Source organism: Borostomias antarcticus, assembly GCF_949987555.1.
Source record: "Borostomias antarcticus genome assembly, chromosome: 19".
NCBI classification, from domain to species: Eukaryota; Metazoa; Chordata; class Actinopteri; order Stomiiformes; family Stomiidae; genus Borostomias; species Borostomias antarcticus.
In genome coordinates, this window is record NC_140252.1 from 17,454,593 (window position 1) to 17,480,344 (window position 25,752).

Below are 25,752 nucleotides of genomic sequence, written 5' to 3' on the forward strand. Positions count from 1 at the left end.
ACAGTGGGGCTTTACACACACACAAACCCACATGCACACGTGAGCGCGCACACACACCCCCACACAGACGCACACCCCAGGCTAAGCAGATAAGATATGCCTCAGTGCCTGCTAAGTCCAAGTGGATCTAAACCCCTAACCGCACGCACACACACACACGCACGCACGCACACGGCCTATATTGCAGTTTGGAGGGCCTGCCAAACACAGCGCGACATACACACTCATCTACATGAGTGCTTGGCAGGAGGGTACACAGGGGGAACCCTAGCCCAGAACCACAGAGGGAGAACTTAGTAGACATACCCAACATCTACTGGACTGTGTACTTAGTACACATATAGAACATACTGGACTGTGGAGGAGTACTTAGTAGACATACAGAACATCTACTGGACTGTGTATTTATATATTATATAGTACACATATAGAACATACTGGACTGTGGAGGAGTACTTAGTAGACATACACAACATCTATTGGAGTGTCTACTAAGTAGACAGAGAGCATCTACTGGACTGTGGGGGAGTACTTATTTGAAATACAGAACATCTACTGGACTGTGTACTTACTGTAGTAGACATACAGAACATCTACTGGACCGTGTACTTACTGTAGTATACATAAAACATCTACTGGACTGTGTGAGAGCGTGACAGAGGCTGTGGTTTTATTAAATTCCCTTTGAAGAAAAGCCTTTGAGCCATCTACAAATGTCCTCTCCCGATCGCTTCCCGGGTGAGTGGGCCGAACGAGAGACCCAGTTTGTAAGAGGCGCCGAGCGGTTTCATCACGCCGAGGAGAGAAAGTCACGACGGAGCAGGATGTGACCTAGATAAAGATATACTGTACGAGGAGTATAACAGGAGCGGACATCACGGCTCACAAGACAAAGACACAACTCAGTTCAGTTTCAGACAATGCAGTCGTTTAGCAGACGCTTTTATCTAAAGCGACTTACAATAAGGACATTTAACGTAGGGAGTCAAGTGTACTACTACCGGCCAGAACTCATGAGTGCATCTACTTTCTAAACAAGCATCTGAGAGCTTAACCTATAGTGCTACAGTTACAGCGCAAGAACAGCTAAATACAAATACAATAGCTGCTAAGAGGGTCTGGGTAGTACTTCTTGATGTGGTGAGTTGAGCCTGTGGTGAAAGATGGGCAGCGAGTCCACTGTCCTGGTGTCAGTAGGAAGTTCGTTCCACCACTGCGGGGCTAGGACAGAGCCGATTGGCCGCAGGGGCCTCACGGCGACGGGGCAACCAATCGCACGGAGGCAGCAGAGCCAAGTGGTCAGGCAGGGGTAGTAGGGCTTGACCATGGCCTGGAGGCAGGAAGGAGCTGTTCTTTTCATTATCCTGTAGGCTAGCAGAGTCTTAAACTGCTACAGGGAGCCATCCACTCATTGGATGCATCTTCTTGGTAATGAGCCTTATAATGAGATGTCTCTATGATTCAGATGCGTTCATCTAGGAGATCTATAAGGTTAAACGAGCTTCTTTTTTTTGTTGTTGCTAATGTTTAGACCGAGCACTAGCAGTGTACAATTTCATAAGGTTGCACTTCCAGACAGTGGCTGTTGTGTATGATGAAGCAAGATAGTTCACTAACGAAGCTAACGTACCTAAAGTACCTAAACCAAACCAGAGGCTCTGGTCTGGGAGCTGGGACTCAACCCTCCTCTCTGATCAGGTTATCGCTCGCTCGCTCACTCACTCTGTCACTCACTCACTCACTCACTCTCACTCTCTTTCTCTCACTCTCTTTCTCTCACTCCTCTCTCTATCCCTCATTCTCTCACTCCTCTCTCTATCCCTCATTCTCTCATTCACTCACTCTCTCTCTCTCTCTCTCTCACAGTCCTCACTCACTCAAATGATTGGCCTTTTTTGAAGTGTTAAAAAAACACGTCCGTAGCAAGAACAGGCCTACTGTAGTTCCCCTGTATGTTTTTAACATATAAAACACTCAAGAACCCTTCTGGTACCTAGAAACCTCCCACCACGGCATGCTTTGCAAGCGCACCCCACTAAAAAAAGAAAACAAATCATTAAAAGTCACTTATGTCAATTATGTTATTTATCGCTATTACTTCTGAGACAATCTAGCAAAATTTTTAATCGTTACAGCCCTACATGTGAGGTCTTCGTTAACCTGTGTGAGGCCATTATTTACCTATGTGAGGTCATTGTTAACCTGCGTGAGGTCATCATTTACCTGTAAATGGAGACATTCTCCATGAGGTCCGTGGTCTCTGTGTCCGTGATGATGATTCCTTTGGGGGAGATGGTCAGGGTGACTTTACGGAACTTCTTGGCACTGGCTCGGGCCTGTCACACACACACACACACACACACACACACACACACACACACACACACACACACACAATGAAATACCATAGTAAAAACTGTCCATGTCACACACACACAAACACATGCACAGGCGCGCGCGTGACACACACACACACACACACAAACAATTAAATACTATAGTAAAAAAGCACCTAGCTCAAAAGAGAAAAAGAAGCCAAATAGAACAGGCCTAAGTTAGGTGTCTCACCCCAGGGAGGGAACAGGGCCTCTGAGAGGACAGAAGGGGGGGGAAGAAGCTGAGGCGTGAAGCCCAGAATGAGCTCTGGAGGTCGGCCTGGCAGAGCGCGACCTCCCCCTACACTTCCGTCCACGAGGCCCCAGCTGGAACACGGAAAAGTGCTGAGTGCTGAGTCAGCGTGCCCACTGGCATTCACACATGATCCCACATGGCTGTTAAGCTATTCCGCAGGATACAACTGTCAGGTTGACATTTTGTCATTGGATAATAAAATGTGAGGTCCATTTTTATTGGTCAGTGTCCAGTAGTTTCTGAGTCTGAGAAGGAGCGACAGAGGTAGTGACTTTTCATGATAGTGGCTGAGAAAAGAGGAGATGGGAGGGGAGAGGAGAGGAGAGGAGAGGAGAGGAGAGGAGAGGAGAGGAGAGGAGAGGAGAGGAGAGGAGAGGAGAGGAGAGGAGAGGAGAGGAGAGGAGAGGAGAGGAGAGAGGAGGAGAGGGGAGAGGAGAGGAGAGGAGAGAAGAGGAGAGATAAAGAGAGAAGAGGAGAGCAGAATAGTGGAGAGGAGAGGAATGGGCATCATTTCAAAAAAGAACAAAAAAAGAAAAGAGGGTTTCTCAAGGACAACGAGAATGGTGCCACTTCTTACTGGTGCGGGGGACTTCATGCCCAGGAGACAGTAGCAGTGGAGCAACATGGGTACGACAGTACTGCTATGAGGACAGAGAGAGAGAGAGAGAGAGAGAGAGACTCTCTGGACTGTGCAGGGCTCTCTGAGTGGGACTGGTGCATCTTCACGCTGACTTGCTAACAGTGCCATGCCGGGAGGCAGAAGCCGATCTGTCGTTTTCTGTCACGCCAACTGCTCCTCTAGGCGCCGGGTTTTGTGTGAAGGAATAGGATAAAACGGAACATAAAGGAAACTACCAAATATATCCCATAATCCTATTCCACTTGCACAGTTTCCTAGGGAACTGGGTAGACAACAACTGCCCGCCCCCCCCCCCTCCCCCCATCGCCTGCAGTAAATCAATAGAATCTTAATCTCACTGCCAGGTTCACTTGGGTCTCTAATTGAGGAGCGAGGGTTTTTATTATTAGACACTGGGCCTATTCTCTGCAGAGACGCCATCCATTCAGACAGATTAATAAAGTGGAATCCCATTGCTAGTGGTGTGCGATGAATGGACTGTGTGTGTGTGTGTTTGTGTGTGTGTGTGTATGTGTGTATATGTTTGAGAGACAGAGAGAGAGAGAGAGAGAGAGAATTTTGAGTGAGATATGAAATGTGTGTGCATGCGTGCGTTCGTGTTTGACGAAGGGGTCAAAAGAGAAAGGTTGCGTGGTTGCGTCTCGTCTTTGTACCAACGGGGAGGCCGTCGACAAAACAGCCCCATTGCAGCTTTACAAAGCAGCCGTGTGAACCTGATGGTTCTCTCAAATCGCACGCCCGCACCTGTGGGGTGCAGGGGTCGCTGAGTAAACAGTATCGATGCTTAGACAGCCACACCAGCGCTTCTGGTAGGTAATCCAGGATTAACGATGTTTCCCTGTGACCAAACCGACCTTGGCGCCAACATGGAACGGCTCCCACGGAGATACAAGCGACACACAACGAGGATTTAAAGTCACGGCGATTCAAGGACGCGCGATTCAACGACTACCTCTTCAATGTCACTCCTCTCGTTTTCTCGTTTGTGCAGGGCTACATCATTTCAACAGTTATGGCCGCCGTGTATCTGCAGCGAGGCGCCGAACCAATAGGCTGCCTCGAAACCGTGTCGGCACGGTGACCGGCCCCACTCACCGTGGTGACGATCCTCCGGATGGCGGCGGCGGCCATGTCCTCCCCTTTGGGTTGGCTGACCAGCGTCATGCCCAGGTACTTGACGTGGAACGCCATCCCCTCCAGCAGCGTCTCCTTGGTGTCCGTCCAGTTCTCCGGCAGCTCTGATTGGACAGAGGAAGGCAAATCAGGACATGGTCAGATTACGTGATTGGACGGGGGCAGGGAAGTGCAGTTGGCTGTACGTTTTAGGGAGATTGTTTTAGTGTAAATCGTTTGCCCGAATACTAGTTTGACCACGAACCGGGGAGCTCTTAGACAGGAACACAAATTTGCCACCTGTGTGCATTTTGCGCCCATGATTGCAATTAGCCATGTACGCGTTCTTGCGCACGCCTGGCATGACGGTGCCTCGTCTGGCTACAATAACTGTTGCCACGATCCCTGGAGAGCTCGGCATGTCAGCCCCTTATATGTTTTGCTGACTGCTGCAGTTAAAACCAGCTTTTCAAAAGCGGTATTTGCGCCTCTCTAACCGCGTGTGGCAGTTAGCTCATGGTCTTTGTGGATCAGACGCAAGGCTTATTGGGGGCAATTTTGCATGGAGTTGCCTAATACATACATTCAAATGAGACTGGCGCAGCCGTGAAGCTATTTGCTTATCGGGGCAGTTTGCAATACTCTTCACCCTTGGCGTGTGCTTTGTGGATTGGATGCCATTTTGTGTCTCATTTGCATGTGCTTTGCCGCTGCCCTCAAGTTTCCAGTTTCAAGTAAGTGGATTTCACTAAACTACCTGACATTACACGATCATGGTATAGATGGACACCACACACACACACAGCGGAAAGAGAAGCAGCGGAAAGACACATTGCCCCAATATGTCACGCAGCTCTCCCTCTAGGTGGGGCAGAGCCGCCCCCCCCCCCGGCCCGAAGACCGGGGGATGCTGGGTAAACTGTGTCACGCCGAGAGCTTAAAATATCCCTCCGTGGCACCTGGACCCGGGACAGAACCCCGCGGAGGAGCGACGGGGCAGGACCGATGTGCCAAGGATCCGGGCTACACAGCCCGGCGCCGGCGGGCTCCTTAGCGCGTTTATCTGTGTAGGGACAGATAACTGTACAAACATGTCGGAAACTAACGCTCGCTTTGTTGCGCCACAGAGAGCTTATTTCCGGCCGCCCGATGCGTTTTAGATACTAGCAAGCAGTGTTCCAATGGACCTGCGTTGCTGTTGTGTTACGGTACATCAATGATAGTGAAAACAACTCGGCTTTCGAACAGTGGCTCAAAGACACCATGTTGTCAGAAGTCTTAAGCTATTAACGGTTAACATGGTCGTTCTACTCAGTAAATAAACCAACCAGTCGAATAACTGGCAAGCGAGACACATTGCCAACAACAAACACCATCTAGAAAGCTTGGAAGGGTCATTTTAACTCGACAACTGCAGCCTTCGTCAGCATCACGGGAGACAGACTGAGTGAAATGAAAAACGCTCAGGGGTAGAATGAAGGAGAAGGCGGATGAGGACGAGGAGAAGAGAGAGTATGAGTGTCCAACATTCTGCCGGGGTGTAACGTCGCCTAGCGAGCGCTTCACGCAGGCCGGGCCATCTGTCGGCGCGAGGACACGACCAGCTGTTTGGGCGTAGAACAGAGAGAGAGCGCCTCTCCCTCGCGCCTCGTCCACACCGCTGAATTATTCACTCCCTCTCTGCTCTGACAAAATGGCCGCCCCAAATGAGAGACTGTAGAGGATTAAAGATCGAAAATAATATGCGCTGGCCGAAATCATGGTAATAAGTCATATTTTACTTATTTTAATTAAGTTTTCTGTCTGTGACTAAATGCACGATTCACATTATGACCTGAGGCACGTGTGTGAACTGTTCCCGCCCTATCTGCCTTCTGATAGCTAGCCGTGACTCGTTCGCCCGGCTGTATTAATATAATCTGATGGGGAATAACTTCAGAGAGATTTAGCGCAGATGATGTTTCTTTTGAAGTGTTATATTTCATGCAGATAGTGACAGTTAATCACCATTTTTGATGCTCGTTCCAGTAAGGGTGGATTTTTTGGTCAGGGCGACAATAGAATTTTCTGAAGGTCCTTCCCAGGTGTGTAGTGGTGAGTAAAGAAGTGTATACACTGACTAAAGAAGTGGGTATACTGCAGCAGAAATAGTACAGTTTTTACATTAGTGGTGTTTAAAGACGTGGGTATACTTTGGGTCTATGGATAAAGAAGTGGTATACTTTGGGTCTATGGATAAAGAAGTGGTATACTCCATATACCCTCCACCACACCACTGGTCCTTCCTTACATGCAGTGGCTGAGGCCGTACACGCGGTGAAAGGTTATCAGATGTCATCTTCTAGGGCTAAGGAAAATCTGTGATCGTCATCGGTGGAAAAGTGACAACCCTCTACTAATGATGATGATGTTAGCCTGTGTACCAGACAGCAGATTCCACTTCAAAGAGACATCAGTGTGCTAAACCAACCAAATAACCAAAGCCGAACCAATGTCTCAACTCCTAGGACTCGGCTATCGAACCCAAATCCTCTCCCATAAACCTTAATCTGCCCAGAACCCGCAGTGTGGTGGGACGTTCCTTTCTAGCCGGTCAGAAGTGCCGACGGCGCTGAAACAACCGCAGGTCGACGGAGAGCTTCCCTCAGTCTCTGAAAGCCGGCGTTAAGTTCTGCAGCGCTTTCTCTAAATGGCCGGGGACCGTATCATGGCTTCTCCAGGCTGCACACATGAATTATTAAACAGCTTAGCGTTGATGCTCCTGGCTTTCAAACAGAACCCCCCCACCACCACCACCACCGCAACACAAAAAAAAGAGAAACGCTTCAATATTTCATGAAGCTTTTTGGGCGAGGATGGCAGGAGAGGGTGGAGGGAAACTAATTGGATTTGAAGGTGTTTAACCAAACGGAAGGACGCCACATGAAAAGGATGAGTTTTTGAGGAGGGCACAGTATTTTATCAGTCTTGTGTGATGTCTGTTTGTCTGTTGGGGTGTGTGTGTGTGTGTGTTGTGGTAGGGGGAACTAATTTGAAGGACCATGACACAAGATTACCCAGGGAGCCGGAGACGGAGGCTACTTGTTTGCACCTTTATCCAATAAATGCAGAGCGGCACGATTGCGCCGAGGCAGTTGGGAGTTGCACACGATTAAAGCTCGCTTGATGGCTTTATAATGAAAACATACTGTCCATAAAACTGCCGTTACAGTACACCAAGGCAAAGAACAGTTAAATGGGTCGTCACCAACTGCTCTAGACTAAAGCTTGGCTTGGACTGAAACTATATACTATATTGTCCCCGTGGGGGAAATTCACACTTGTAGGATGTTCATATAAAACGCGGACCATGGCATGTTGAGTAGAGAAGGTTTTACAGCGAAAATAGTTTGACACTCGGCTGAACTATAACCGACGAGCATAAAGTGAACATTTCACAGTGGCTGGGGGAGGCAGCTTTTACAAGTGTAGCTGTAATGCAACGGGCATCTAGGGCTGTGTGTGCCGGGAGCTGTGCTGCATGAAGCGCCCACCAGCTGGCCGTTCCTAAAACATGTTAATGATTTAATTTGCACTCGACATAAAAAAAATGATACCCTGGTGAATTCCGCTGCAGCTAGCTTCCCATGGCGACAGAAGTAATTAACTACACAAACAGGCGCACAGGTGCGTACACACACGCATACCTTTAGGGGCTGTTGCAGTAATGTACAGTAAATTACTATAATGTACACTGCCAAGCCCATTAGGTCACAGGTTTTGTGCTGGAGCAAAAAAAAAAGAATTTCCTACTAATATCTGCTCATATTTCCATATGTCCATATTTCCATATGTCCACTGCACTGGAAAATAGGGCATTCTTCCTCAAGTGGCTTAGACATGGTACCAGCTGCTGTTTCAACAACCATCCATTTGAATAAGAGCAGCTGAAAAGTGAGTCGAATCTTCCGCCTGCTTTTCCAACCCGACTGATTCTCCATCCTCTCTTTATCCCTTGGTCCCATTCGTCCTAGTGAACGCGTTTGATAAGAATCTAGGACACCACCTTGACAGAACGAATATAGGACATGAGGGGTAGATGGTGCGTTGGAATGGGGGGTGGGTGGGGGGGGGTGGCCGGTTTCCTGATTCTGCCTGGAGGGGTTGGCTACGGCAGAACGGACAAGGAGGGGTGATTTATTCTGTGTTCTGTCCTGAGATTCTTAAAACGAAGTATTTAACATAAAAATGCTGTTATAGTGTACGTATTATTTTATTTTCATTCTTTAAAAGTCAACAGAATCTTTGAAACAGTCTTTGAACCCCGGACCCCCCACTTTTCCTTAGCAATCCTTGCTATTTTTGGAGAATTTTTTAGTTTTTATTTAACCTTTATTTAACCAGGTAAAGAATCTTGAGATCGAAGAACTCTATAGAGATATACAATATACGTGCATAACCCCCAACATGGTTTTCAGCCCGTTTTTGTTTAGGGCCCCCAAAAACCTTGGGCCGGCCCTGCCTGCCTGCCTGCCTCTCTTCCATTCAATCACATTCCCCCAGACTCCTCTTCCTCTCTCACCTGGCCTGTTATCTCTCCTCTGCACACCCTCTCTTTCTGTGCTCATCCATGGCTCTTCTACAGTACTTCAGGTGACGGTGACACTTAGATAGTACACTATACTGTGTGTGTGTGTGTGTGAGCGAGAGTCAGTCAGTGAGTGAAAGAGTGTGTGTGTGTGAGAGAGAGAGTGAGAGAGAGATCAGGATTACAATGCAGCCCTTAGAGTTGAGGATTACAGCGTGCGGTATCTGAGCGGCCCACCCGGGAGGCTGACATCTGAAGGGGCGCGCAGCCTCAACGCAGCCGAGCGCCGCTCACAAAACCGCCGGGACGCCGCCGCCGCCGACAGGATACAGAGGCGCCGTCACGGAATCCGCAGAGGTTGCCAGGCAACCGTGACGATCATCAGAGGACGACTGGCGGTGGTTAATCACGTTACAGAACACCTTGGCCAGGTGCCAGAACAAACCAACCAGGAAGCGCGCTGGGACGCTGCGGCCTCCCGTTCAATCCTCCCCTCTGGAAATGCTCGTCTTCACTCTGGGGTCCTCGCGGCGTAGAAGGTTGACGTGGAAGGAAGGAAGTCATGGAAAATGTCCCAACACGACAGCAACGAGTCAATTTAGGAAAACTTGGCCTGCAGAAGAGTGCAGTTGGTGTACCGTGCCATCGGCCGACTTGCAGTGTACGGTATGCAGTACTGTGATTACAGTAGCTGGTACCGTACGCAGGGTTTTTCCTGCATAGAGGATTTTTTGCCCCCCCCCCCCCCCAAAAAAAGAGATTTTAGCCAGAGCCAAAGGAAAATCACTAGTGCCAAAATGCAAAAAAATTTAGAATAAAAACAGCAATTCAAATCCTCTCCAAATGTGCTTGTTTTTTCAAGTGCAGCCCATCCCTCTTTCTTGCACTGTCCATGGTTTGGACCACTAGTAGTAATCGAGATAATTAATAGACAGGTTATTAGTATCTTTAACATTTTGGCTTCATATCCATTGGATCGATCCATATGATCGATTTCCCACGATTGTGAAACGTGAGCTCAGACAGCGAAGAATATCAAAGATGGCGTCCGCATCACTCCCCAAAGACCCATTCAGAGCCAGGAAAAACCCTGTGTGTGTCATGCTGATGTCACTGTAAATGGTATAGGCCTACTACGGCTGGAGCGTCCCTTATGAAGAGAGCAATCGCCGGATGAGATGACCCGTCATCTTGATACGAGCTCGAAAGTAGAGGGTTAAGGTTAAGGTTTAAAGCTGTGGGCGATCGTGTGTGTCCGTTATCAGGGGGGAATGATAACGCCGGGCAGAGCTTCAACGTCTCGCCAGGGAGAAACGCGTGGCGAAGCATACAGCTCATCTGGCTAACCGTCTTCAATCGAAGATTAAAAACTTGTTGGGTAACATTGTCTTTTCGTTTGTTTGTTTAGCTCCAAAACACCATCTCCAAATCTTTTTCTCTCTCTTCTACATTGTTTGATCAGTCTGTTTTCTTTTTTAAATATTTGTATAGATTTTCCAATGATAATGTACAAAGAACATATGACAATACAGATTAACATAATACAAATGAACATATAGCATGTGTATAGAGCAAAGTACTATACTCATGACTAAAACCCATTCTAGACCCTTACCTACCCCTCATACAAATATGTACAGGACAAACATTACATCAAACAGCAAAAAACACAAAGACAATACACATCACAAACACACAATCAGGTCTAACAACATTACATCAAACAGTATACACATCCGTCTGATCCCTCCGTTTCCTGCCTGCACTGGTGAGCCATGACAACCAGCTGCTATCAACAAAATGGACGCCACGATCTGAGAGCCAATCAAAATGCCCAGAAGGAAAACGAGATTAGATCTCGACGTTTAATCCAAACAAACCAACACAATTTGGCCAATGCAGGCCTATCAAAGCATCTACTGCTGTGGTCACTTTGTCTTACAAGCTCACATCAGGAGTCCCGTCAAGGAAAACATTTCATCCAGCGCTAAACTTATTCAGCTGCATGGATAGAGTATTAGGACGGGCCCTGGAGTGTTGGGCCAGTGTGGAAATGGGAGTCACTTTCAAACTTACCCCGCTTATTCACCAAGAATTTCCATTAGCTGCTTTCACTTCAGACGGCCTGTCTGCTGGGGGTTGCAACCGTCACTGGAGTTTATCTGGTATAAACATGCGGGCAAATGGAGGGAGCGACTGCAAAGTGAAACGAGCTCCTACATAATTCAGTGGCTCCCTTTCCCCATGTGTGCCCCCGGGGGAGAACGATTCTTGGATGGTGACATGCATTTTTGAAAAAGGGGGTTTTCATAATGACTTGGCAGCCCACACCTGACAAGGCACATTACAGCATGCGGGGTAATCAGGGACAGGCGATGCTAGCAAACTGTCGATAAGCTTGTTTGCAGCCCCTTCGGATTTGAGCTTACCTGGCTAACGGCTAACAGACAAGAGAAAGACAGCTGACTCTGGACTGTCTCACTGATTGTAATTAACTTAGTCTGGAGTCAAGCTTCAAAACATAGGCAGAGGGGCAGAGACGGCACATTACCTTTCAAATCCAGCTGCATTTGAACATTATTTCATCGAGAGCGTATAGTCGGGACTGAATCAAATTTAGGTAATACACCTTGACGTTTGTGTAATAAAAGCCTCAGTGAAGTGAGAGTTAAAGTGGAATTAAGTCCAAGTAAATCGCACCTTGTGTGGCAGATATGCTACAGACAGCTCGCTAGAGTGCAGGACTCGTTAGCGATACTTTAAGTGGAAATGTGCGGTCAGTGACCAATCAGAGGCCAAATCAGCCTCTCCACACAGCCCGCTATCTGCACGGGCCAATCAGCATCCGATACAGTCACATCGGATCTTTATTGGTGTCCACGAATATCATAGCTTGTTCCCAGAGGTTCTTGTCGCAGCGAGAGCTTCTGGGTAAACAGATTATGAATTAAACTTATTTAAATAAACACAAGGAAAAACGTCCACAAACATACAGAAGAATGATACTAGTAACTAATGAGAACCATTCCTTTAAGGGAAAACAGATAAGATCAAAAGCACTTCCTGCTAGGTGTTGACCGCTAATTGCCATTGGATGCATTCATTATGCAAATACATGCCTTGACTCCACTTCCGACACCCAGCATGGGATAAACGAATTACTAATTAGAGGAATTCAAGCAGAGGCTCTTCCAGAGAGACGAAACCGTCTTACCTCACTGCTCTCGAGAGCAAACTCTGCCGCCGAGACCTGAGAACGGCCGATATGAAACGACATCGTTAGCGAGACTGTAAGGCATACTGTACACCAATCACACAGATGAAAATCTCCAGATGCGTTTGATTTATGGGCGCTCTTTAAAAAGTAGCACACCGGAATTGACTGAATTACTGCACTCTCTGGACCCAGCGACCTCCATGATGAATACAGCTCCTCCTGTTTCTACATAGGCTACACTTCCACTTGCAGATCATGAATGAGAAACAATATTAATAAAGATAACTTCTCATTCAGGTGTTGCTTCGTCCTTTCGCCAATACCATTCCAGGTTGGTGTATTCTCCTTCCTCTTCCTACACTATTGTTATATTCGAATAAAGTGTCAAATGTAAGATGTCACAGTCTTAACTGAACACCCGCTGGACAGACTCATTGATTTATCGTAATTTGTACATTGTACTGTATTTGTACTGTTTTGCACTGTCATGTCTTAGCACTATCCTGTCCTGCACCCTGTCATATATTGTCTGTAACAGTGTATGCCCCCCTCTTAATCCTAGTCAAATTCCTAGTATGTGTGAACCATATATACTGCTAAAAAAAAATGAAGGGAACACTTCCTCACACTTAATCACATCCAGCTCTCAATGGGTTAAAGATTTTGGTTTCCATTGACCGTCATTTTGTTCTCGGCGAATTGCACAATGTAATCAATATAGATTTTCTACTTGGTTATTTAGTTCATGGAGATCCGCCATGATGATTGATGATTGACGTTCCCTTCATTTCTTTGAGCAGTGTACATGGCTAACCAACAGATCCTGAATGGTTTCAGTGAGGCATGGTCTTGCATTTCCTCCTGCCGGCGCAGACAGTTGAACTTTGCACCCGCTCGACTGCACTCATTCTAACCGTAGGCGCCTCTTCCTCGGGGACAGTAAAATAATGTTCATGTTTGCTGTAGGTTGTTTAAAATGTCTCTCTTAAAAGAGAAGCTGTGAATCACAATGTAAACACATTAGGGGCTGTTAGAGCATGACTAGCGCTGGATTACACCCATTTTGTATGTGTACTTTATGCAATAAAAAAAATTATATGACATCCCTTTTTTCAACTTCCTGTAGCCTGCTGCGACGACAGTACATTAACACAACACAAATGTGGCAGACAACTTCAGTTTGTACTACACACAACAACAACAAATCCAGTACTTTACTCTCCTTTACACCATAACATATCGACACCCACATTACAAAACTAAGAAAAAGAGCGTTATTTCCACATCCACGTCCACTAAATGTCAGCAGTAAATGTGGTCTCCCTGATTAGGGTCCAGCGACAGAAGGGACGAACATTAACGCAAAGGTCACGGTTGAAAGCGTTTATCACTTCCTGTCACAGTTAAAGCCGTTTATCACGTCCTTCCCCACTCAGGGTGCCAGTGTTGATAAGAAAGGGGTGTGCAGGTCACGAGACCCCCTTACTTCACAAAAGGAACGATTAGTCGGTGCTGATAAAGGAGGAAAATGTAAATACTGTCCCCGTTTACGGCTATGGATCTGCTGCCTGTGTGTGTGTGTGTGTGTGTGTGTGTGTGTGTGTGTGTGTGCGCGTGTGTGTGCGTGTGTGTGCGCGTGCTGACAAGGAGCAATTGTTCACCGAGTGGTACAAGACAGTTAAATCTTCGCCTACTGTGTGTTCAATTGTGTCCATTTAATAAAGAAAGACTTTGTTAAACCCACGTTCGCTTCTCCTTTTAAAACCCTCTTTGATTAGGCGAGTGGAGGAAGTCTATGAATCCCAGACTGAGTCTCCTCTGCTCTTAGAGACACAATAAACCAGGCTCCATTAACACAGCGTGCAAGTAAACACACTCAGAGAGAAAGACTTGGCAGCGAATTGTTTCTCAGGCAATTGCTCAAATCTAGAAAACAGAGGATCTGCTTGAAACCTTCCAAGGGCCAGGCAAAGGTTCCATGTCCCGTGAAAGTGGATCTCCTGAATAATGAAACAGGTCTCTCAGCACACCCCATATGGCCATGCCTGCAGAGTCCCCAGACCTGAATGGGCATGACATCTAAGGCTGCAGTGTGTAAGATCCGTAGGATTTTAAATATTTAAAGGACCGTCAACATTAACATGTTAACGCTCACAATTAATCTGGAAATAACATGAAAAAAAATAAAATGATAATTATCATATTAGAACATTTTTACCCAACTTTCTACCATAATTCCAAACACGAAAGTTTACCTGGCTGAATTACTCAAATGCATGCGAGACGCAGATAAGTTATCTATATGAAGGCTAGTTCCCATAAACGCAGAGGCCATTTAAGGTTAGGTTTAGGTGGGTTAAGGTTATGGTTGGGGTTAGGGTTAGGGTTTGACCGATCCCTGCATTTATGGGAACTAGCCGTCTACACAGGCTGTAGCTGTGAGTTACAGTAGGGTTAACACTAAGGGGAACCCTAACCTATAGCCACAACCGTTTCACACGCCTTTCAGTAGCTAATTCAACCAGGTAAACACTTGCGTAAACGCTCGCTCAGATAACACCATGACTGAGGAGACATCCCCTGGGGTGCTTAGCAACAAATGTTGTTTGAAGAGCATCCAGATGGAAGTTTAGATAAAACAGAAGTTGTCTTCACACACTGTATTGCAGTGATGTACTACTGTCTTTCCACTGAAGCAAGTTGAGTCAAAACCAGGCCAGGTCCATCCTGGCTTATGACTGATGGGCATACAGTACTTACAGCTGTTCTTTGGATGCTTTTTTAAATGTATTTATTTTGTTTTAGCTCCCCCAAAAAATACAAGTAAATACTAGTATTTTAAACTTGTGATTAATCATGATCAATCACAAGTCTAGAATAATTAATCATTAGTCATGATTAATCACCAATTTAAATAGTGCTATATTGCTATGATCAAATCAAGAGGAATAGGCCAAGTGATCCTCTGTGAAAACCCTGTGTAGACTGCCGTTTGGCTCTGCTACAGCAATTAATAATTAATAAATAAATAATTATTATAATTTGATGTTGGGTCGACAGAGCATTCTAAAAATAAAAGTAGTCCTGGTTCCCTCAACATGTAGTTGTTCCAGCTTAAAACTCAGCGTCATTATTTCTTAAGCAGGTTTTTATGACACAGCATGCTGGTCTGCTGACTAACGTTTATCAAATCAATCAATCAATCAAAGCTTTATTTGTATAGCGCATTTCATACCCAGAGGCAACACAATGCGCACAAATGACACCAACTGCAGTTCAGAGCTTTTCATTCTCAATTAACCTTCCACTTTGAGCCAAGTGCTACAGTATGTACAGTAGGTGGTCCCATCACCCTGTACATCATGATGGAGAAAAAGATTCAGTGTTTACAGCAAGACTTACTAGCATTGTACTAAAAATACTTTTAGTTGAACAATTCTGGAGTTTCCCAACGGGGGAAATCTTACCCTTGAGGTATTTATTCAGACGTGTAGTCTTGTAAGCATGGCGACATTGTTTTCTACAGTGTTCCTCAGAGAGGCTTTTGGTTCTCTCTAGCTGATACAGATCTCCGCAGGGATGCAGCTCTCATCTCAACATCTCTGTTTCATCCTCCCGGCATATTCAATGGGATGTGAATTTAATTACTCCATAAATACATTAATGCAATCATCATTTAAACAAACAAACAAAGCAAGAAACAGCCCCAGATCATGGTTGTTTCAAGATCTGGAAAATGAGCTACAAAAATGAGTGGTTAAAAAAAAAAAAACAGGCCTTCGTAACTATATTGAATTTCAGCAGCTGTGGTAGAAACGCCACTCAGACGCACACTAGTGTCTGCATCCATTACCATGGCAGAGAGGCAATGCTCTTTTCAAGCTGGTCTCATGAGGAAAAAGCTCTTCTTCATGCGTCCCTTCAGTAGATGAAGGGGGGCACCCCAGCCCCCCCCCAGGGGAATCCCCTTTAATGCTATAATCCAGCACTTTAGATCTCTCTTTCTGATTGGAGGCAGGTCTGACACTGCCGGGCCCACCAGCTCCCGACTCTCAGGGGGTTTCTGGAGATGCGGGGGGGGGGGGGGGTAAATATGAGCGTGGGGGAGCTCTTCTGGGGCAGGGGTTCAATATAAGAAAGCTAATGTAATAGAGGAAGCCTACTTGGCCTAAATGTGCATATAATTTAAAGTGAACTGTCCCTTTAAGAGTGTAATTGTATGATGTGGGGTGGTGGTGAGGGGGGGGGGGGGGGGGGTAAATCCATTTGTTCTCGGTGGGGTTGTGTTTCAGAAGCCATAGCATAGGCAGAACACACAGCACAAACATCCAATGGATAATGAATTAAAATACTAATTAATGTGTAGAAAGTATCAATTTTCAACTACACGGTACATGTGCAATTGTGTTAAGTGTGGTTCTTAATCAACAGATTGTCTTAATTAAGCTCATTCTGTTGTACAATCTCACGGCCATTCTTGAGCCTTTATATACCATGTATATCCAACCGTATTCATCTATTAATGCAGGCAGTTAGTTATGTTGCCAGTCATATTTGAGTGTTTTGTTGTAGCAGAAGAAGCAGCAGAAGCAGGAGCAGCAGCAGCAGCAGCAAGAGGAAGAAGAACACACACACAAAAACAGACAAAGTACACTCCACCATGCACACAGCCCCCCAGAAACAAGATCCACAATCAAGCACACACACACTAAACAAACACACACAAAGTACACTCCACCACACACAGCCCCCCAAGAAACAAGATTCCTTGTTTGCATATACACACACACACACACACGCAGACACACACTACACAGAATAATAATGACTCTCTTCAAAGAGTCTTGCATCAGAGTGACGGCATATCACATTTCACAGACAGCAACCGTGGATATAAGACAGCTGCCACGGATCAGAGCTGGGGTAGCATGTCAGCACATCAACTTGTGGTTGAGTGTGTACGTGTGTGTGCGCGCGTGTGTGAGTGAGAGGGAGTAGAAGGAGGGAGAGAGAGAGAGCGAAAGAGATACAGTAGTAGGAGGATAGAGAGAAGAAAGGCCCTCGCCTCCCTGATTCTCGGTTTCCTCTCGGTGCATAATTCATTTCACCTCAGGCCTGGGAACCGACTCCTCTGGTGAAGAGCAGCGCTTATCCAGCACGTTTCAACAGCCAGCCTGCCTGCGCCTGTGACTAAGGGAGAAAGAGAGAACAGGAGGGGATGAGGGTGAGAGAAGAGAGTGGGTGGGGGGGGGGGGGGAGCGTAGAGTGTGCAAGGCTCATCATGTTTATATTAAAGAAACACAATATTGTGGGATACTGGACACCAATATGCTATGGCACTCCTGGCGCAGCGAAACCAGAACAATGCGCCATCGTTACGAAGAACCGCTGATTCAATTTATCATACGGGTCGATGGAGCTGAAATGACATCAGTCTCCAGCAGCAATAACTCGAAACGGCATAGCTATGAAATGCATGCGTTTCAGTTTACTACAATATACAGCAGTACGTCAGTCTCCATCTACAGATTGGACAGTACTGTGTGCTCATGTGCTTTGATATTACCCCCCAAACGAAAAATCTATTCTGTAATACAGTTGGGCGCTGTGGAGGGGAACGGAATATGATGTGCTTCAGAGCTTAATCAACCTGTAAGGACTTTAAAATCCATATTTGTGAAGCGCCACACAGCAGAAAAATTGACTGCTTCAGGAAACTGGCGAGAGACTTTATTTAAAATAAATAAATAAAATCACCCAGGGACTTTGAGAGGAAATTGGATTTGATATCTCAATATTGGAAGTAGTTATCGGGGAAGAAAATTGTTTTTTCTATGTTAATAGAGGTTTTTGTTGCAACTGCATGTTCATGAAAGAGAGGGAGCACAGCAATTTAGTGTGTGGGCACAAAATCAATTCCAAGTTCATTATCGCAGATCTTGGAAAAACACACCCCTTTGTGCATTGTGACAGGGGGTGTAGTCTAGCTGGAGCCCAAGGCAAACCTGTCTTCTGATAGCCTGGTGAATCATCCAGTATCTACCTGCAATGCTGTGCTGTCCATAACTCAAGCCACATAACCACATACCACAAACCACATAACCATAATTATTCTCTGTATGTCACTTAAACTTTCTATGACTATGGAAAGTCAGTATGTATGCGCTATACAAATAAAGCTTTGATTGATTGATTGATTGAGTAGAGGATGCCAGTAGAGGACTTTGCGTTCTTGTCAGCGAAGGACTTGGGGTCTTAACACCTTGTGAAGCAGACTACAGTTAGTCAACACGGAAGGTGACCCTCACTGTCCTCTCCATCAAACTCCTACAAAAGTCTTGAAGAATCCACCGAACAAACTATCTAGAACCAAAGCAGCTCCGCAGCACGACACCGGAGCCGTGTGCCTCCTCCTACCTCTGCCCTCCTCCATCTCCTTCCTCCGCACACGCGCTCCGTCTGGGGCGAGACGAGGGCTCCCGCTGAGCTAATGTCTGTGCTTTCCAATCACACTCCTGTTCCATTATTCATGAGCTGTAGGTGAGGAATAAGGAGTTCTATCTTCCGGACGCTGCTGACATTTTAAAATATTAAAAAGAAAGCAGGGGGGGAAAAAAGACTAACGGGTTCCTTCGAAGTTCTGGAAGAGATTTAAACATGAACCTGTGACAGGATGAGAACATTAATATTTGATTCCTTCAATAATACACACAGTGATTCAGCTTCAGGAATTAATATGGACAGAGAATATAAATATTAACATGGGCAGAGAATTGGCGAGGAGAGAGGTGCTGTACAGTCTGGAAAAATGTACCTGTGAGAATCTGAAAATCATGGCATACTGCTAATTATTGACAGAGAGGGGGAGAGAGAGAGAGAGAGAGAGAGAGAGGGGGGGGTCGGTGCACTGAGAGAGAGGAATGTCATGAGACGATAGTTTTCAACTATTCTATTTTAAAAATCAAAGGCAAGTCAAAAGTTGTATTCAGTCTACTTGACAGTCTGTCTCAGTTTGATAAAAGTGCTACGCTGACTTTCATCTCAGGAATCGAAGACAGACTCCCAACCCATGAGGGGAGGGGGTGAGGAGGTTGCTTTGAAGGAGCCTACATTGATGTAGGCCTATTTATTGCACGTTGATAAGTCCTTTTTATAATCTTGTCTCTGTTTTTTGTATCTGTTTTTTGTATCTGTATTTAGATTGACATGTTTACATAATTGCACCTTTTAGCCTAATTGACTGGCAGATGTCAGATGTGATGTCAGAGGTGATGTCAGAGGCTCTCAGCCTATACTGGATATACTGTACCTGCTGCCTGTCGTTGAAACTTTGAAGTTGCCTGATGAAGGAAACATTGCTTTTTTCCAATAAAGTGAACCGGGAGATATCAGTGTGCGGATCTTTCTTCTCTCCAAACGTAGAGAGACCGAGACCGGACCAGATATCTCTCACTAGATCAAAACATGTATTTGGGCAGAAAAAAAGCCTTGAAATATTGATTTCCAGAGATGACACTGTATATTCAGCTCACTGAGCAAGTCAAAAGACCCACTCTAAAGCATTGTAATATGTCACTGTAATATATATGGAAGATTAACTTGTATATAAAGTAAATACTTTATACACAAAGCTGTATTCCAGGCAATAATGTATTTGATGAACGACAAGCTGATGTAGAAATAAGCAAAGTAGATTTGATATGTTCTGTATGAAGCTATGGAACAGCAGAACCACAGCTGTCACTGGGGAACCGTTTCCATTGACAGTAAACAAACTAATAATGTAACGAGCAAGTCAAGCTTATTCTTATCAACAGTACAGTACAGTTCCATTCTTATCAAGTTAAGACTCAAACGGCCAAGGGGTCTACGAAAAATTTATTTTGTTTTCATTCATAGAAACAGGCCTTGTACGTTTATTAGGCCTATGAGTAAATGTTGGTGGCTGTTCTTTCTAGTTTCAGAAGATGAAGGTCATTGACATTTACCGCAATTGTCCAACACAGAAAATCAGATATGTGGAGGAAAGATGTGTCTTGGAAAAAATCTCAATCCATGTTCAGCCGCCACTGATCTTTTAAACCCATTTTTCTACTGGACTTTACAATCCAGACATACAGTGCGGTACTTCCCCTTTAAAGCGCCGTCCATGAAAACTCATTAGATCAATTTCATTGCCCCATCTATTCCTTTATCAAACTGCAATTAGTCGGGCTGGTGAATCCTGGAACATGAATTATGTAGCATGAAGATTTCACAGCTACAGCAGGTCATCTCCGAAATGTAATAATCATCTAATGTGCTGAGACTCATACAGCTGACAAATGGGATTCCTTTGCTCTAGGAGACCAAATGTTGCAGCTAGCCACGCTCCCTGCACTTATGAATTGGTTAACTGTATAGGACTGTATACAGTGTAGCTAGAATATCAATTTTCTACATTTCAGTCTCAATCTCCTTCATTTGCTCTGGGCTGTATGTGTGCAGGTGTGTCGAGTTTGCTGGACAATAACAATAACATAATGGACACAGAGTGTTGTGAATCTAGAATATGAATGTGTGCATGTGAATCTGGAATATGAATGTGTGCATGTGTGTACAGCACTTGAAATAGGGCCATGGCTGGCCGTTTGCATTTCCCATCCACTTTTGGTAATTGGGAGCATGACATTGGTAGCAGAGCGCCATGCCTACGACCGCGGAATACCGCGTCAGCGCTTTGAACACCTTCCCTCGGACCCGGGGGAAAGACGACACATGCCCGCCCGGACGTCGGGCGGTCTCCGGTGAGACGGACCGGTCGTGTCCTGTCACGGTGACCCACAAGCTGTTCGACGTCAAACCGCACCGACGGATCGGTCGCGATCACATCCCGTCTCTGTGCCGTCGTCAGCCCTAACCGACAACCTTTCCCATGCTTAGAAATTGCCAGGAATGATCGCTGCCAGGCGTCATCTGACGTCAATGACATTTCGATATCCCATCTCGTTACCGGCGGGACAAACCAGCCTCTGTTTGATTTCCTCTCTCTCCCTCCTTCCCTCTCCCCTTCTCCCTCTCTCCCTCCTTCCCTATCTCTCCCTCCTTCCCTCCCCCCTTCCCTTCCTCCTTGCCTCCCTCTCCCTCCTTCCCTCCTTCCGTCCTTCCCTGCCCCCTTCTCCCTCCTTCTCCCTCCCCCCTTCTCTCTCTCTCCCTCCTTCTCCCTCTCAATATGTCTGCACCGTCCCTCTGTCTTCCTCCTCATTGGCCTTTCCCTAGTCTGACTCAACAGATGAAGGTTTTGGCAATAAACCTCATCATTCGTTGTCACACTGCCCAATCAGTGGCGAGACCGGCGACGCATATTAATCTGATTCGGGCCGAGAGATTCTCTCGGCACCAATCAGATTCGATCCAGACTATTTTGCATGAGCACCATCGCTGCGTCCAGGGCTGGCCCCGCCCAAGACGACTGTGATTGGTTTAAAGAAATACTGCGTTTCCCCTATTGCAGAATGGTAATATGTCCAGCCAGACCTGTCTCCGGCGCTGGCACAGCGTAAACGAAGTGTGGAGATAGGTCTGGCTATGCGAGACTAGCCTTTCCCTGACTCATGTCTTCCTGTGTCTTAACGAGACATGTGGAGATAATTGCCCCTTGAGGGGCAGGGCAGAATTGGCAGACCGTCGCGACGGTGTCAGTCAGGTCCATGTCGGATTTAATAAAACCGCCGGCGTGCTCGCTACCCAGGTTCCCTGTTCTCATCTAATGACCGCCTAGTGTCTAACTATTACAGATTTTTGCAAACTGTAGGTTTGCTGCGTCTTCAAAAGTTGGCGCTGGGTAGCTTGTTTTGCTCAAGGGCATCATGTATTGGTGAAGAATGCAAGTTATTGAAAGATAAGTAAATAAAGGATCACTTTTGAAATGCAACACTCTAAATGTAAATGTACAAATATCTGTTTGGTTTTACTGTAACAGTTTATTCAACTCTGATAGGCTGAATGGATTGTGCATTTAAATGTAAAAGCAATACTGGAAGAAAGTATTGGCACTTCAGCTTTTATCTATCTATCCATCCATCTTCTCAAAGAAAAATCAGCAAATGTGGCTATATTCAAGAAGACAGTCAATCCCAGTGGAGGTTTGACCTCAGGGGCATACAAAGGTCGCTCGCTACCGTTCCAACTGACAGGATCCAAGAGGACAGCGGGCGGGGCCCCTCCCTCCCGGCCATGTGCCGTGTCCTCCGCACTGCTGCCAGGGCCTGTGACCTCGACAGATGACAGTGACCAGGAGGACTGGAAGCAGGAAACGCAGCGTTTGTACTTTCACTCTTGGCTGAGGGGGATGAAAGGACACTGGGCTTTTCAGCGGCCAGAGGAGAGCTGGCGATGGGAACCGCCGCTCTATCACCATTGATAGATGATGGATGATTGGTACTGACGAGTCAATGGCCGAGAGGAAGTATTATGCCGGAAGGGAATTGTAGATCCGACTCGAGATTTATTGAGTACAACAGCAGACAGAATCGTGGGTCAGTCACAGAGACGTACTCCATTCAGTGAACTCTGATCGGACAACATAGCATTGAGTTTGTGCCATCTTTATAGTCACGGTGTGGCCGGAATCTACACATAGTTCAGTCTTATGACCTTATACATTCGTGCATTAGTGCCTAGTTGGCTTTTACTGTTTGCACCTGGTCTTCTCTCTACCCCTAGACTCTGACCATACATGTCCTGGCACTGGTAATAGCTAACAGAAAAAACTTTACTAGAGTGAGCCGAAAACCTCATCAACCATTAGAACATCCCATGTTCTAAAAATCCACCAAAAACCTTTCTGTGTATTGGTACATTTGAGTGACACACTTGGTCCAATGGCACTTGACTCAGAGTGCCTGATATCTTTGAAAGTGCACTGTCGCTATAGGCTAGATCCATTAGAGTTTGAAGTGAGGCAAACTTTGACAATGTGGAGGGTGTTATGACATTAAATTAGCATTGTAGCACACAAGATATTATAAGCAGCCAGACCAGACCGATAATTTAACAAAGGTACTTTTCCTAAAATCTGCTGTCGTTGTGCTTGAATAACGATGTGACATGTCGTCAACCGTTTGAATAGAATCGTCTGATGTTTTGCGAGAGATTAGTTGGAGGCCGTCCAAATTCCTGTCAGAATTAATCAGCTGTTCCACAGCCTGATTAATATTTCAAGACTAAAAACCAAACCTGCCGTCTTGTGTCTACATCAATCAAGGGTATAAAACAATTATACTGTCCCAGGATGAAAAAAAACCTTATCTCCCTGGATGTCAGCCATCCTGCCGAGGAAAGTGTCAGTCGACGGCATTGTCCTTGCAACAGAGTTTCATCATTTCTTTTTTTTGTTTCCGAGTGATACGTTTGTTTGAGTCTTTTTTTTTGTTTCCGAGTGATTTGTTTGAGTTGTTTTGTTTCTGGGCGATGTAGGGCTAGTTTGGGATTCTGCAGTTGGATACAGAATTCTATTTAAATGCAGATTCAGTTCCCTCTTCAAGATTCTGAAGGCTTCACAGTGATCCAAAACAAAACATTATAATAAGACTATACACAACGAATGCAGGTAAATCACTCCAATCATATTTTCCCTCACATCCCAGAGTGCCGTTTGGCTAATGCGGCGTCGATGCTAAACCTTGTTAGCATCCCAGCAGCCAGCGCTGAGGCACAGCCGCCACATGCTGGAACCCGGAGCCCGTCCTCTATCTAAATCAACAGCGTGGTAAGTAGCTTCTGGACATTTAGCTGGCGCTCTTTCTGACTGCTGCTGCTGCTGCCGCGTTCGCGTTTTATTCTCCACATTCCCGGACTCCTCTGGCGGCGTTTCAGACAAACTGCCTCTGACATACTGCCTCTGACATACAAGTGCCCCAAATCCAAACAAATGTTCGGTCTCCACTAGCGCCGTCACTGTCTCCTCCTGTCCTTCTCATTCTAAGTACTGGCTTTCAGGAGAACCATCTCATATAATACAACTTTATCATACAGTAGGTTGACAGTAGTGGTGATGATAATGATGATGATGGTGGTGGTGGACAACCATTGAAATCTTTACTGCGTTTTAAGAGTCTATCAAAACTCACCCCCATGTATGTCCCAATCAAAAACAATTCTTCATGTCCCAATCAAACACAATTCTCAATGTCTCAATCAAAGACAATTCTTCATGTCCCAATCAAACACAATTCTTCATGTCTCAATCAAACACAATTCTTCCAATGTCCAACTCCAAATCAACCACACAAAGCCCACATCAAATTCACCAAAGTATTTGGCATGACGTCTTTGTAAACATCTGGACACTTTCTCCACCACTGCTCTGCCCTCCTCAAGGGCAACACAATCAAACCACACCACTTCAGCACCGAGCCAGTGGTCACCAGCAGTGTTGGGGTCAATTACATCTTCTTTCATTCCAAAGTAAATTGAGTAAACAAAAAGATGGGCGCACCAGATTTAGCTAAAAGCTACATTCCATCTGTAGTCCTAAACACACAACACAGTAAAATCTAAAACCACGATAGACACACTTTTAGCACATCGACACAATGCAGACATACAGAACATGGTAACGCATGGACACAGACGCACAGGTGACAGGATAAATATGCACTGGAACAGACAAGTCAGTCTGCAAGACATACTCACCCACGGACAAAACACAGGTCATACAATAACAATATGCACTAAAACACAAAATCGAAGCACAGGTATCACAGTAGCAATATGCACCAAGCACACCATACAAGCACATACACATTACGACACATTACGACTCAGTCAAAGCACATTATGCACATACACAAACACACAAACGCACAAGCACAGTCCAGACAAGCACAATACAGGCAGAGAGAGCACAGGCACAGTAAAATACTGACAAAGAAGGTACAACACGGACACAGACTACACAAGTAGGCCACATGCATATACATGCATGTCCCTCCTTCTCACTAAGACACCATTTCTGCTTCACAGAAGTGAGTTTGACAGCTGGAGATCAAATTCATGAGCATAAATGTGTCAGAAGGCATCCGGACAGCTGGGGAATCATTCAGATATTAATCATCCAATCAGACCATAACTAAATCCCTCCGGCTCACACTTGAATTTAATAATTAATTTAGCACCTCATTTGGGAGACTCAAACTGCAAAGCACATCTCACTGGCTGTGAGATTACCCAGTCTGCAAAGTATGTGTGTGTCGTCTGGTTTTACTCTGATCCACACTACTTGTTGGCTCGAGCAGGCCTAGTTTACCCTAGATAATTGCATATGATGACTCACTACAGTTTCTAATATTTACAGCCTGGAAACTGATTTCAATAGGAAACTAATCGAAAAACCCCAAACAGAACATAAGTGTTTTTTTTCCCTAAGCCCTAAACTTGTATTACATTTCAAGAGCTCTTATGAAAGTGTGAGAGCGTTGCTACCCAGCGTTGCTACCCGGGGACTAGTCTTCAAGCAAACGCTTGACACATCGGAGTGACAGGCAGCGCCGCCGTGGGCTTTAGTCGGCTGTGGCGGCCACACCGCTCACGCTCAGGCTGTCT

At 45.7% G+C, this 25,752-nt stretch overlaps 1 protein-coding gene across 1 annotated transcript in view; it reads right to left on the bottom strand.

Moving 5' to 3' along the window:
* The window catches only part of LOC311321382 (low density lipoprotein receptor adapter protein 1-B), a gene marked incomplete at both ends in the record, with an annotated part of 40,387 nt that overhangs the window by 13,685 nt on the left and 950 nt on the right, over positions 1-25,752 (bottom strand). Inside the window, 2 exons of the mRNA XM_084453353.1 lie at positions 2,224-2,336; positions 4,367-4,509. Coding sequence (XP_084309479.1) covers positions 2,224-2,336; positions 4,367-4,509 — 256 coding nt within the window. The remainder of the gene's footprint in view (positions 1-2,223; positions 2,337-4,366; positions 4,510-25,752) is intronic.